Genomic DNA, 15,732 nt, shown 5'->3' with positions numbered 1-15,732 from the left:
ATTTGGAGAGATCTGGTTTTGTTTAAGAAGCTGGTGATGACATCAGAACAAGAGAAGGCATTTAACTCCAAATAAAACAGGGAAAAGGAGATCCTGAATAATCACTGTGCCTGCCATGACCAGAGCAGAAGACACGCCACCTATTATGCTCAGTGGAAGTGGTCAGCTCCTGAGCACAGGTGATGAGGATACTTAGAAATAGGGGAAAAAGTTTTTTTCTGGGTCTGATGAAGCCAAAGGCTTGTGTAAATTCAGTTTTAGAGGAGAAATGAAAAATCAATGATAGCGTTTTCCACCATTAGAAAAAACCGTTTGAGGACATGATGGAGTTAATGAAGACACTGCTCACATGTTTCTGTTGAGACATCCACTGACTTATCTTGATTGCAGGAGCCAACACCTGGAGGCATTCTCAGAGACACTTGATCCATTGACCTGCCTGGGACTTTCTAGCTCTGTCTGCAGAAGAATGAAGCCTCTGCCTGGGACCCTTTACCTCTTGGGGATGCTGGTCCATGGGGGGCTGGGATGTGATAGGTGAGCGTGAAGTGGGAAGAGGGGTTGACTATTATGATTTAGATTGTCTAAATGGAAAGCTTTTTCCAATATCAGTGCAACTGGATTCTCCCCTCTTCCTAATTCATCCATACCACCATAAATGAGAAAGATAAAGATCCCTAAACTGTTATCATTAAACATTATTCTAATAATTTTTGAGTAAATGAATAAATATCTAATAAATGCTTCCTCACACAACGTATAATAAATTCAAATAGATATGTTTTTTGATTGAAAGAAGGAAATTATAATGAAAATTCTATGTCTCTCACTCACATAATTTCTCATTAGTAAATCACATTATTCTAATTATCAAGAAAATATGTTTATAACTATCAAATAGTTTCACTATTAATATTTCTTAAGGGGTAGCTAGCTAACTAATTATGTATATAGTACTAATGTCAAATTTTTTTAGTTAAATCAAATAAAAAATTTTCTTATGACATTTATTTAAAACATTTATAAAACTTGCAATTGTTAATAAAATTCCATCATTCTTACCCTATTGGGCATTTATGTGGTTTCTATTTTATTTTTACAAATAATACCATGATGAGCATCCAACTACATCAATATATTTTTTTTAATCTTTGATTATTTTCTTTAAAAAAGTGACAAAAAGTATAATTATTGGGCCAGGAGCTGAGAAAAATTTAAGAATCTTGTTATACATTGCCAAATTGCCCTATAGAAAAGTTGTGTCAGTCAACAGTTCCAACAATAGCATTTTTTAAGTGTTTGCCAATTTGATAAGTAATACCCACAGATGACTCATTTCGATTTCCAATAAGACTAAGTATTTTGTCTTATTACTCATTTTATTAGTTTATAAATTACCCATTCATGTCATTTGCCTACTTTTGTGTTCTTTCATAATTTCTGTAAATATATAATATATATTAAAATCTCTGTGTGTGTAGTGCAGTTTTCATATAAAATACAGTTTCCCTTGTTCATACATAGCTCAGTATGTTGCTCATTTTTATATATCTCATGGAGCTTGTGTAGTTACAAAGTGTTTCCTCTTTTTCTTCATGGTTAAAAGAATCTTGAAACAAACTTGCTCTCATAGAACAGAAAAACACACTCTGATTTTTGCTCCAGACTATCTGTGTGATCTCAACTTGTCCCTTGGCTTCATAGAAAGCCTGATTTTAGATCTATAAAGAGAGTCCAGGATCTATGTGATGTCAAAAGCATTTTTGGACATTGTTTTTTTTTTTCCATTAGTTTACTTGGTTTCACATAGATACTACATTTATCTTCCCTTCTGAGATTATTCGTTTATAAATTAGAGATAAAGACTCATATTTTATACATGGTTTTAACTGAAAAAAAAAATAACTTGCTTAAAAATGTGAACATCCTTAAAACTTACACATCATTTGACCTAATATCCCTGCTTCTTGAAATCTAGACTAGGGAAATAAACTAATGTATGGAAAGAATTTTATGCACTGAGATGCAGCCTCATTTATAATATAAATATTATATTAAGCATTATAATATTTGGAAACAATTTAAATGTACCATATTATGTTATATAAATATCAATATGATATATAATAGTGGAATATTATTCATTCATTAGAATGATTATGAAAAATTTTAACTGCATGTTAAATACATGTTTTATGCTTAAGGAAAGATGCAGAATACAAAATGTAATAAAATACTTTTAAAATATAAGAAAAAATATGTATCAAAATGGTAATTGTAATCTTCATTGCTTTTTTTCATTTTGCAAACATTCTGCAATAGTGATGCATTAAAACTTTTAGTTAAAAAAATGATTACCAAGCTCAGGTTAAATTAAGAAGGTGATTCAGCTCAGGCAGTGGGACTCAGATAAGACACACTTTCCATTGGACAGCTCCTTATGACTATACTTGGGGAAAACATTTCAAATCTGCTAGTCCTAATCCTAATTGGCTGTTTTCATTTTTATTGTTATTTACTGATATAAAATAGTGTCAACTTTTATATGGCTCTTACCAACTCAAAACAGATTAGCTACTGTTTTTGGTACTTTATTCACTATGATCGATGTAATGATACTCTAGAAAATCTACAATTAATAAAGATTTCAATCTTTGTAATGTTTCTCTTGAGGTAATTTCTCATATACATTGCATACTCCCAATAAAAATATACGTCTGTAGAATCATTTGAGATTTAGCAATATGAATCAGGTGCCTCGAAAATTTCATTCTCTTTGACCTATGAATTCTTCTTCCTGGCATGTAGCTCAAGGAAATAATCAGAAGTAAGCACAAAGATTTATGCAAAAAAGTCATTAATTCCAGAATTGTTTACAATAGCAAAAAAACAAAAGAGGAAACAGCTTTAATATTCAGTACAGATGAAAGTACTTAAACAAATGATGCTGTGCAATATATACTTACTATCAAACTTTAGTCAATCATTAACTATAATGTTTATGAAGAATTTTTATTCATTTAAGGAAATGTCTCTGGTAGAATACAGAATACAAAGGAGTAAATGCGAAGTTACATAGAGATATAATCTGTACTGTGTTTCAGAAAAAACTATGCACAGATAAAAGACTGACAGGAAATATGTCAAAATATCAACAGTGGTTAACTTAGGGGGGTGGATTTATTGAAGACTTTTTTCTCTCTCTCTCTTCCTTTTTCTCTTTTCTGTACTTTCTCAATTTTCCACTATAAGCATATGTTAATTTTGTAAGCAGGAAAAGAAGTTTAAAAATACTTTACTGTCATGAAATACTTATGAAACAGTTTCTTCACTAAGTATATAAAAGACAAAATTTGCCTCAATATTTATTAGTTATTTTTTTATTGCTTCTTTATACATTCCGGTCAAAATTTCATCAGGCAATCTTTGATCTTCAGTATTTATTAATAATGTACCCCAAAGGATCTTTTTCTCTGGCCGACATTTTATGAATTCTTATTCAAAAAAAAATTACATAAAGTCCTGTTCTCTTTTTATTTGATTGGTGAGATGAGATTTGTGATCATTTGAGGCATTAGCTAGATTTTCCCTCCCACTCTACATGTAATATGCATCACCAGAGAAATTGTCTAGAAACAAGGAATTGCCTTTTCTAAGTATATGATTTAAACATTGCCCGAAATAAGAATTTTGGTTTCTGAGGTTTAAGTATTATGTTTAATTTCACGTAAAAATGATAAGCACTTTTAATATTATGGATTTTCACCAAATCTCAGACAGTTCACTTTTTTTGCATATTACATGGACCCAGTGATTCAGTGCTGGCCTTAGGAGGCAACATATACGTTTCACAGATGTTAACTGGGCAGAAGCCAAATGTTGGTGCTTGCGGGTGTCCAGTTACCTTTGATTTATCCCCGTTTATATTGTGTAAACGCCAGGAAATACTACCCCAACTGAAACAGGAATTCACCAGGTGCCAACACTGCTTTAAGGTGTCCTCGCTTTCCTACCACTGAGAGGATAACTGTGATAAAGAAAGACCCAAACATTCGCTGAACTACATGAAGGAAGAAACAAGATTGCTCCGAACAGCCATCATCCCTGGTCCCAGCACTGCTGTAAAGGCATCTCCAGTGATCTCATTTCCTGGCAGGACATGACAGGGAGGACAACCAGGGCAAGGAATGAGGACGAAGGGAAGGTTGAAAAGATATGCTTTTCATTTACTTCGTTCCCTCTCTTCTTCCCCATTCCAAAAAGCACTGAAATTATTTTCTAGTGACTTCATAATGCAAATACTTATTTTGCTCTCTTGGTAGTCCAGATCAGAGATAATTTTTTAAATGAGCTAATATTTTATGCCTACTTTCTAGGATATAATAAAAGTATTATTTAGCCTATATAACAAAATCTTCAGAAAAATAAGTAACCAGGAATAATAGTATTTACCTTAAAAGGTAAATGGCTTTTGTCCTCCAGATGATATGTACATTTCTTTCTACTACCTTTTTCATCAACCTTCCAGCCTTTATGATATCTCAGTTTCTTCACTGCTTTTTGTCTTTCTTTCTTCCTTTCGCAGATCACTAGCACGAAACAGACAAGAGGTTGTGGGCAAGACAGTGACTTCACGGAGGAACCTGGAGACTTATTCCTATAACAAATACCACCCCATGGGGGAGGTGAGCAAGTATACATGGCAGGGGTGGGTGGTGGTCACAACCAACTTTAGGATGGGCAGAGATGGTTCACTATTAATATCTGTGAACTAGAGGGCTCAAAATATGGGGTGGAAATTCGCCAGGGCACTGAGGTCAAGGGATTCCCAAACATCATACCCCAGTCACCAACAATGAAGCTACAAACCCTGGTGATATGAGATGAAAAGACAAACCAACAACAAAAAGAAAAAGGAGGAAAAGAATACCCCAATCAATTTTGCTAGTGTGAACATGGACCAGAATTAACCCTTACTCTTGTTCATCAAGCTCTTTGCCAGCTTAAGCAGGGAAAGGCCAATGTTTATGTGTGGGATGTGGGGTGGAGAAGCCTAACTGAATCATATTTAGCTGCAATTTGTGGTATTTCTTGCAGGATGCAAGAGACACAGTCAGCAGTTCTTAAGAGAAGAAAACTTCTCAAAGAAATTTTTGTGTTGCTACTAAGATAAGTTTGGCAATTTCCAAAACCAGTTACAGTAAAAAGATAAAATAAAATAAAGAAGCTACTATTTATGCAAATATGTGTGTGGGGATGTGTGTGTATGACATCATGCAAAACTTTTTTTCAAGTATAAATTTCTAAAAACAGAATTGCTGGGTTAAAGGATATGCACATCTAAATTTTTTATATATAAATGTACAAGTTGCCCTCCAAACAGGTTTTATAATTTATTATCTCAATATTTGGGAATATATTAATATTTTCCAGAATTTTTTTTTCAAATAATATAAGAAAGAATTTAGAGTATGGGTGGTACCCTATTATACCCTCATGGCCATCTTCAATGTCTTATGTTTGTGAATTCCCTCATTCCATTCACTCTTATAGAACCCCGAGTTATTGATTTACAGGCAAAGATGTAAGACCCTTCCTCTCTTAGCATGGTGTAAGACTTGTAAATAAATCAACATATATTCAGATCCTCCAAGTTTAATCAAAATGATTAACTTGGGCTTAATTTAGAACCTTCTGTTGGCTTATTTTGTGAAGGGCATTTCCTACTCCTCCATAATCTTGGCACCACGGACATTAGCAAAAGATATTGTCAAGGTCCACAAAGACTGAAGAAGATCCCACGAAATATGCCTGACCTGAACTTTCTGGCACAATTGTGTGCTATATGAATTCTAAGTCTGGCAGCCATTTGAAGGATGTATTATTATTTATTGTTTCTGAAATACCATCAGTGATGTACTATTATTTATTGTTTCTAAAGTACTATTAACAATTATTGAAATTGTTGATTCTCAATAACTTATTTGTAAAGTTCAACAGGGTGTCCTTAAGACTTATGGCAGAGTAGATTTTTAAAGAAAATGGGAGAGGGTGGGTAATAATGTGTTGGTTTAGTCTTTTAGTTTGTTTAGCATGCAACTATTGCAATGTAAAGCAAAGAGTACAGAGTTCAGTATTTTAATGGAAGAAGCAGTTATCTTAATTAGAGGCAAGCAAACAATGTTCTTATTGATAGCTGCAGTCCTCCCTGGCTTTTTCAGATCTATCGGGGAATGACCCAGATAAGTAAGAAGTACCCAGAAGTGGTGACGTAGCATTTCCTAGAAATGACCTATGGAACCCAGCCCATGTATTATTCGAAGGTGAGTAAGAAGGCTGAGAATTGTCTTACTGGGGAAGAGGGATCTCTACCATCCAAGCCAAGAATATTTGTTTACTATCCAGGAGCTCTAGTCAGAAATGTAGGCAAGGTTAAAAGAGGCAGTGAAGAAAGACTTTGCCTTTTCCACCCCAAACTGGACTTTTAAAATTCAAAACTTAGAAAGGCTTACACATCAATCATCTGGATGGAATCAAGGTCTTGAATAAAGAGAATTTTGAGTAGTTGGGTGGGACCATGAAGGTAGGCCTTAAAAATATTAAGGTCCAGAAGTAGAAGAGCTTATTCCTTTGTTTTCTCCATCCTGGGCCTCCCTTGCCCTGGCTAAGACTGAGAGCTAAGAATCGTGGATGATGGGGCTAAACAGGACCTTAGACATTCTGGTTGAGTGGCTGGCTCTGTGAAGGCCCATGTACCTCCATGCTTGCACAGAGGTGGTAGAGTAGGGTCTGCATAAGGGAAAAAAAATCCCTACACATGTACCAATCATAGACAGCCTTCGGTTTGGTTCTTCATTTTGTGGTTGAGGGAACCAAGACCCAGAGAAGTGAAGTCACTTGTACAAGGCCACACAGCCAGATAATAGCATAGCCACGGGGATAACCGGATCTCCGGTCTTCCTACCCGGCTTCAGGTGGGGCACGTGGGGAGTTGGCATGTGGTCCTATGAACAACAGCCAAGATAACTAACAGGAGAGGAAGGCTCATATGGGTGAGTGTCTTTGCCAGCATCCTTACCTCATGCTTGAAACCACAGAGTAGAGAAAGAAAGTGACCTCTAGCAGAATAAAAAGTCTGATAACTTTGTACAGAGGATGACCATGATAAGTGACTGGTAATGGAGCACGGTGTTCCTTTCAGATTAGCCAACCATCCAACAACCCCAAGAAGATCATTTGGATGGACTGTGGAATTCACACCAGGGAATGGATTGCCCCTGCTTTTTGCCAGTGGTTTGTGAAAGAAGTAAGTGTCTTTAGTGTCCCCATCATGGTTAACCATCCCATAAAATACCTGTCACATCTTGGCTATTTAGAAAGCATGCTTCATTCACAGGCTGGCAATGCAACTCTCTGCTGAGATACTCCTCCCTGAGGGAGAGGGAATTAATAAATACCTTCACTGAAAAGTTAGTATTCTGATCTCTTTCTAGTGCACATGGAATCATTTTTATTGGAAGGTAAACGAATCTAAATGTAGAAGAAAATATTCCTTGGAAGTTAGACATGAGTGAATACTGGTGCTGCCTCTTTCAAATAGTCTTGGGCAAATTTGCTAACACTAAAACCCCTAGTTTTCACCTGCAAAAGGAGTATGAAATAACTACTTTAGGGGCTTGTTGTGTGGATTCAGAGATTAACATATTAAAAAATATCTAGCACAGTGAATTTTTACATGTTATCCCCTCCACTGAGGGAATGAAAAAAACTTTAAAAGTGATATTTTTTTTTGTATGTCAGTCTTCTCAGAAACCCAAACATAAAAGAATTTAACCCACAAAGAGTAGTTCTCGAGAGTCCCTAGACCAACAGCATCAACATAACGGGATCTTGTTAGAGATGCCAATTCTTAGGCTCCACCTCACCACCTCAGACCTAGTGAATTAGTGGTGAGGGAGCAGGTGGGGGAGCAGGTTGGGGAGAGGAGCCAAGCAATCCGTATTTTAACAAGTCCTCCAGGTGATTCCGATGCACACTGACGTTTGAAAACCACCATGACCCGAGGTGGGTGGAGGGTGGAGGGTGGAGGCTGGATATTTGGTCTTCTCTTATGAGGAAAGTGAAATCACTAAAAAAGTTAAAAGAGAAAAGACTTCTTGTCAACATCATTTTCAATATTTCTCTCTTAAATTTCTACAAAACTATACAGATAACTCAAGGATAAGTAGGCTCCTTAAGAACCTGGACTTCTTCGTGCTCCCAGTTCTTAACATAGATGGTTATATCTACACATGGACAACTGTGAGTACATCCAGTTTGGTCCTGGAATGAGTTCATAAACTAGATCTTGACTCAGGTTCATTTTCCTGACCTCGCTCATTGCAGCTATAAAAATGTTTTGTGGCCATGTAAGGAAAGAAACTCTTTTGGGGATAAAAATCAACCTAATGTTTTTAAGCCAATAACCTAAGTCAAGTTTAATACTAAAGTAGCCATTTTTAGAATCGAAGTCCAGTACGTTTTGTTTTGTTTTGTTTTGTTTTGACATATTCCCCATTTTCCAGTCAGACTTAACTTTTTTTCCAACTCCATCTCTTGAAAGTTTGTGGATTACCTGCCACTTGATCCACTTTAGATCAGTTCTAGAAGCATGAGAGGTGCAAACGATTAGAAATAGTAACCCAGCCTTCATTTTTCATTGTGATCACAGAAGGCAAACATCTCATAAAGTTTTGTATTTAGTAAACAACTTCCTCAGATAAGAGCCTTTGTTTCTAGAGAGTATTCATTCCTCCTCCTTCCTAAGCACTGCCCCATAGCCCTTCATGGGACCCCTTTCTCTGCAATAGCCTTTCACCCCGTACATGAATGCAGTCCTTCCCTCTGAGCTTGTCTGGTGAAACTTGTCTTTATTCCCATCTCTATGCATTAGTCTTCCGCTTCCAGAGCTGTGTGGAGACTGTCTCTGATACATCTGGAACAGCCTTGTTCCATCTGCCAAGCTATTTCCCTTTCATCCTGTATCACTTGGACTTAAAAAATGACTCTCTGAAGCTTTCTTTGATTAAGCAGATCACGTCCCACAGGCACTGCTAATCTGCTCAGGAGGAAAAGGCCAAACATCCCTCCAATTTGATGGTTTACAATATTCCTGTTTATAGGGGTTGCTAACCTACCTGCATGACTAAAAACTACCTGCATAAGCTTCATCATGTTAAAGGCACGTTCTTCCGGACAATCCTAGGAATGATTTTTCATATTTGAGGACCACCCATCGCTGCTAACGCTGTGATTTATGAGTCCTTAAAATGGCACCATCCCAGTGTTCCTTTGTTCCAGGATCGGCTTTGGAGGAAATCCCGTTCAGCTCATGATAACAGCAAATGTTTTGGGACAGATCTCAACCAAAATTTCAATGTATCCTGGTGTAGTAAGTATATGTTTAGTAGATGAATTGATAAATAAAAGAAAAAAAGAAGAAATAGGAAAGAAGTGAATTGCTAGAGTTACAACTTTTGAAAATAAACATCTAATTTTGCACAAATTTCTGGGCTTCTTGTCTTGCATATTCCCTCTAAAGGGATGATTCTATCTATACAACAAAAAGCAGCAACATTTCAGTGCAGAGCTCTTCTTCCAGTGAGGCTGGCTAAACAGGAACAAAGAAGATTTAGACCAGCATGAATGTGTTTGAAATCCATCACTTGGTTTTGAAAATAAGAACTGTCATCAAGAGAGAAAAAAAAGCAGAGATTTACCTTTGTAGATTATTTTACAGCAGGAGGACAGAAGTAAACAAGGAAAACATTTTCTTCTCCTTAAGACATTTTCACGTTTCTGAATCTCAACATACCCAGTGAATTGGAAGTAAATAAAGATGTAAGAATGGTCAAGAGCAGCCTAGTTAAAAACCAGATGGCAAGAGTTAAAATTTAGACTGAGTGGCTGAGTGATCTTGGAAAAATTGTTTCATCTCCCGATTACAGTTTTCCCTTATTTAAAATGTGACCTGTAGTAATGCCATCTTATCAGTGGGGTGTTGTGGAGATTAAATGAGGTGCCACGTAGGAGAGGCTGAGCACAGCGCCCAGCACGTAAAAGGGGCTCAGTTGTTGGGGCCTTATCGTAACTGGTGAGGAGGACAGATTATTTACGTACTCGCAAAACAGCTCTAATGAGACTCAAACTAGTAAGACAGTGTGAGAGACTCTCAGGCCAACAAGACTATGTCAGAGTCTGACCTTGGGAACCTGAGAACTAGTTCCCAGCCTTATGTTTCAGGGCCCACCGCAAGCATAAGTAAAAGATTACTGAAAATGCCATTTCATTTCTACATCTTCCTTCCTGGGTCATGTCAGCACAAAGTTTGTTTCTAAATCCAAATATCAACCCTTCTGCCTTTCTGAGTTGCTCCTTGAATGACTATCTGAGTGGACTAACTTAACAAGAACTAACCTAGACAAGCAAGGTCAAGCCCTGATTCCGCCCACAGATGCCCTGAGCACGGATGACTCCTTGCCCTCCCCCAGTTCTAAACTGAGATGGTGCTGCCTTCTTTGCGGTTTCCTGGACATTCCAGGTACTGGCGCATCTGAAAACCGCCAAGAGCCAATATTCTGTGGGACAGGACCAGTGTCTGAACCTGAGGCTAAAGCAGGTTCCAGCTTTATAGAGAGCAGGAAAGAGGACATTGTATGCTTCCTGACCATGCACTCTTATGGGCAGCTCATTCTCACGCCTTATGGCTATACTGAAAAAAAAAAAAAAACCAAGTAACCATGAAGAGCTGGTAAGACCAAAGCGCCGAAGGCTTTAGAGGTGCCTCTGTAGGACCCCTGCCTTCCTTTCCCTGGTTTCCATTTCCAAGATTTGAGCTCCAGCCCTGCGTTTGTTCTCTCTGCTCTTCTTTATTTTCTTTCTCCTGCTTTTTACACCTTGCCAGATGCCTGCTGGGAAGGTTTCAGGTTAAAAATGCTGCTTTACCTACATTAATTAACTACCTGTTTCATAAAATGTCAAGTTGGGAGACATCTTAGGTATTCGTCGATAATATAAATGAGATGATTATGTTAATAATCTGCAGAAATGTGCTTTCATTTCTGTAAATTCTCTTGAAGCTTCGTTCAGCAATTATAGCTTTTGAACCGTGCTTTAAAGAACTTGCCAGCTGTTAGTGGAATATGGCATATCTAAAATAACACGGCTAAATAATATCTGCTCTCTTCTCTGCTAAACACAATGCTTTGTTTTCTTCTAAACACTGTCTCTTGTATGCGCTTAGGAGTATTTGTAGGGGGAAGTGCCAGCGAAATCCAAACCTGGGCAGGGACTATGAGCTTTGTCTCATCCAGGTTCTTCAGTGGGCAGATTTCTGAGACAGACAGGCTTGTCTTTTGGTGAACCTGAGGACAATAGACATAAGTCAAAGGGAGGGTAAATTTGGAATTGTAATTTTTGCATCTTTTTTATATTATTTAAAATTTTTTTGTGGTAAAATACAGATAATATTTACCATCTTAATCATTTTTAAGTGTGCAGTTCATTAGTGTTAAGTACATTCACATAATTGTGCATCCAAACTCTAAAATACTTTTTTCTTACATAATCGAAACCCTATACCCCTAGAAACCACCATTCTAATTTTTTTTCTGTGGGTTTGACTACTCTAGATACCTCATATGAGCGGAATCATACAGTGTGTCGTACAGTATGGCTTATTTCACTAAGCATAACATTCTCGAGGTTCACCCATGTTATATCATGTGTCAGAATTTTCCTTCCTTTTTAAGGCTGAATAGTATTACATTGTATGTCTGGACTACATTTTTAAAATCTACTCATCTATCAGTGGGCATTTGAATTGTTTTCACCATTTGGCTATTACAAGTAATGTTTCTATGAACATAGGTGTATAAATACCTCTTGATACCCCACTTTCAATTCTTTTGAATATATAACCAAGAGTGGTTGCATCATATGGTGATTCTATTTTTAATTTTTTGAGGAACCATTATACCGTTTTCCATAGCAGGCACCCTATTTCCCATTCCTACTAACAACATGCAAGGGTTCTAATTTCTCCACATTTTGACCATTGCTTATTATTTTCTGCTTATCTGTTTTTTATATTTTCAAATAAGCTTTTCATTATCAGCAAAGGCTGCACTAGATAGGGACTAAGGTCACTCTGTTTTTAAGATCACAGAGGCCTGGGGACCCGCTGGTTCTCTTACATGTCTTGTCCCTCTCTCACTGGATCATGATCTGTAACACACATGCCTAGGCACAAAAATAAAAGCCACTGTAGAGCTTTGCTGAAGAGAGCCTTTCCCCAGCAATAAAAAATGCCCAGCAGTCCCCCAATATCTTTCCTGCAATGTTTTTGCCGTTTGTACTACATGATCATTCTGTAAGACTTGGAAATACCTAACATTTGCCTAGGACTTTACAATTTATGAAAAGACATTACAGCCATTATTTCATCTGACTCTCATAACAATATAATAAGTTCACTTTGGAGATATGGAAATTGAGACCTTGAGTTAACTATATTTCTAGAGCCCGTACAGACAGTGCATGGTGGAGCCCAGGCTGGAACTCACGTCTTCAGACTCCAGAGGTTACATCCACTCGACCACCTCACCCTGTCCCTCTCTGCTCAGGAAGTGTTTACAATTTCTAGGAGCTGTTATCGGTTTAGATATCTAAACCACTGTATCCTATTTCTCCCTCTTTTCTTAGCCCTAGAAGTTCCATTTCTTCTGTTAAAGTTCCATTTCTCTGCAGAAACAGAGATTTCACTTGAGAAGCTCAGAACTCATCTTCCAGTGTCTGTGCTATTTGTCCTAGATGTCTACTTTCCACTTAAAGGATCTGCGACAAACGCAACGGAACCACCAAAGACAAGCTATTATAGATCTTTGATGGAACGGGCCTCCCACCAGCAGAAAAACAAAACAAAACAAAAACAAACAAACAAAAAAACACAAGGATTATATACTCCAGTATTTTTCTAGGGAATTTCATTCCTTTTTTGGTTCAGGAAAACAGATTCTACATGACCATTTTGCAAGGTGAGCGTTCAAAGGTTAGAGAGCCTTGTGTTGCCGATAGGCTGTTGGGTGAGAGCCCTCTGGCCACAGAAGGCAAGAAAGCAGGAGGGACCTGGGGCACTGACTTTGCCACTGCTGGAAGGTAACTAGCTCCAAGATGGGAATGAGGCACAGTGCTTTAGTACTATAGGCATCAACTGGCAAACTGCATTGAGAAAGACTGCTTTGCTGTTGTTTCTCTCATAGTCTCAGGAGCTAAAGAGTTACCATAAACATTCACCTCCAAGGATTTTCGATAAAAAGACAATTTGAAGATTTTGCCACCTTGTCGCAACCTAATTGAAGCTGGCTAACCGTGGTTTGAGGTTCTTAGGGGTAAATGTTGATAGAGTGCCCAAAGACACAGAATCAGGACAACTGTTCAAAGAGGTTTCCATTTCTAGTATTATTTAAACCTACCAGAGACGAGTAATTAATCTCTATGTATTTACAAAACCAGAAATGTGTAGAAATCACGATAAATATTATAGTACGTGAAAGACAACTTGGCAATCACTATGTAGGGGAAACATAACTATATATAGCTCTGCTCTAAGCTGCTCTGAAAGTTAGAATAGCTATATGAATTCTAATGTTTTATATGCTGATGTTATTTCCATTTGAACTCTTCTCATACCAACCCTGTATCCATCCCAAGCTCCATCCTCCCACATACATGACAGGGCCTTAACCAACTTTATTAGAAGATGACACCAGTCCATTTCAGAGGTAATGAGACCAAAATAGGGTGATGGCTCTGGAAATGTAACATGGTAACTTGCATTTGAAAGAAGGAGAATCAAAGATGCTAGATTTTGCATGTGTTTGGAGGAACATGATAAGCCAGAAATAAGAAAAAAAAAAAAACACTTATTAGTGGGGAAGATGATGAAAATGGGTTTCAGTGTTTGGGTCTGAAGTATCAGCAGGCTACCTAGGTATAGATGTCCAGTGGGATGCGAGAGAGATAGTCTGGAACTCTGGAGACAGATTTGGACAAAATAGCAAACCCTCTGGATTGCTGGTTTTATTTTTAACACCAGATATCTGTCTATTTCCCACCTCCAGATCCAAGTTGGAGAGAAGGCAGCAAATGCACTGAAAGCAAAGCATGGAACCAATTATAGAGTTGGATAGAGTATAGATATTTTATGTAAGTATCTTTTTGTCGCCTCTTGAATTGTATCTAAGGCACAAAACAAGTCAGTGGACTTTGGGGATTGGGGTGGGCAGGAGAGGAAGAGAAGAGTTCCTGGGATCAACATGAAATTTTACAAATCATAATGACCAAGGATAAAAAAGAGTCTGTACAAATTCTGAATTATGCTCTCTAGGGATGAGGTGTGAGCTCAAAGAAAAAGAATTAGTACACTGGCTCAGACCAGAACTCCCTCTGGCTTCAGTTGAAAAGAGCTGGCAGGGAGAAGGCGCAGGAGTTAACAGGAAGGACGTTTTCCAGTGATCCTTGGTCAGTTGATTCAGTTCCCAGAGGACCCATCAGGATAAGAAACAGAGCAGGTGGGGCCTGAAGAAAAAATCTTAAAGAATTTAGTTAAAAGGAAAGTATACTGCCTTTCTCCATCCCCAGCCACTTCTCACACCCACCAGAGGACCACCTAGAGAATATTTGCATAATATTTTTCCTGTTGGTAATTTTGTTTCTTTTTCTTTATATGTCAGTTAATTCTTGTCTTAAAGTGTTAGTTTGTCTGGTCTTTGATTCAGCTGAGAAACTTTAACCAAACTTCTGCTATGTACCAGGCATAATCGTAAGTGCTGTGGTGGGTGGTAGGTACAGACAGAGAGGCTGAAAACGATGTAATTTCTGCCTTACAGGTGATTGATATCAAGGAGAGGGAGAAGACAGCTATCCATGAGACCCTAACATGAAAGAGCTTGTTTATTTTGCTGCATTGAACCTTTATTCCCAAAATGGCTTCTAGAACTCTGTGCTTTCACTATACAATTTCTAACTCTGCATTCATGGTTTCATCTGTAGATGCTTCATCAGGATCTTCAAGAGACTGGGCTCGGGACATTGGGATCCCTTTCTCATACACATTTTGAGCGGAGGGACAACGGTACATACGGATTTGAACTTCCAGAAGCTCAGATTCAGGCCACCAGTGAGGAGACCATGGAGGCTGTGCTCTCAGTCCTGGATGATGTGTATGAGAAACACTGGTACTCAAACACTGCTGAAAAGGTGACATGAGCTTGCTCATGTCCTTTATGTCTCTTCTCTAAGTGCATCCTACCCAGGCCTGCTCAGCCCCGATGACATGGATGTGGTTGCAGGAAAGGTGCTTGTGGTCAAAGAGGAACCAAATAATTTAACTAGAAATGCTTTCTATTTCAATAAAGATAAATCATGTCTGTGTTATAATGTTTGTTTTGTTGGTAATTAATTTTTATTACTTTAAAAGAGTATAATATTAGTTATTGCTACAATAATGCTGCAAACCAAACTGCTCTAAAATTCAATGGCTCATGAATCTACAGGTCAGCTAGGATGCATTTTGCTAATCTTAACTGTGCTCACTTATGTATCCGAGGTCAGTTTTAGGGCAGCTGCCCTGGGGTCTAAAGATTTTTTTCCCCCACTTAAATTCTTTGAAAATTTTGCTTGTGCCTTTGGACG

General features: G+C 37.8%; 1 protein-coding gene across 1 annotated transcript; it reads left to right on the top strand.

Moving 5' to 3' along the window:
* The first annotated feature begins 469 nt into the window (after window positions 1–469).
* Window positions 470–15,306, top strand: CPO (carboxypeptidase O). Its single transcript, XM_036235966.1, is given in 11 exon segments — window positions 470–537; window positions 4,586–4,685; window positions 6,222–6,323; window positions 7,202–7,307; window positions 8,192–8,301; window positions 9,340–9,430; window positions 10,580–10,758; window positions 10,760–10,789; window positions 14,160–14,244; window positions 15,091–15,152; window positions 15,154–15,306. Coding segments are annotated over 11 exon segments (1,086 nt in total).
* The last annotated feature ends 426 nt before the right edge of the window (window positions 15,307–15,732 follow it).

This window comes from Rousettus aegyptiacus, unplaced genomic scaffold, assembly GCF_014176215.1.
Source record: "Rousettus aegyptiacus isolate mRouAeg1 unplaced genomic scaffold, mRouAeg1.p scaffold_m13_p_2, whole genome shotgun sequence".
NCBI lineage: Eukaryota > Metazoa > Chordata > Mammalia > Chiroptera > Pteropodidae > Rousettus > Rousettus aegyptiacus.
The sequence above is the reverse complement of the archived record's forward strand: the minus strand, read 5'-3'. Positions and strand labels throughout refer to the sequence as shown.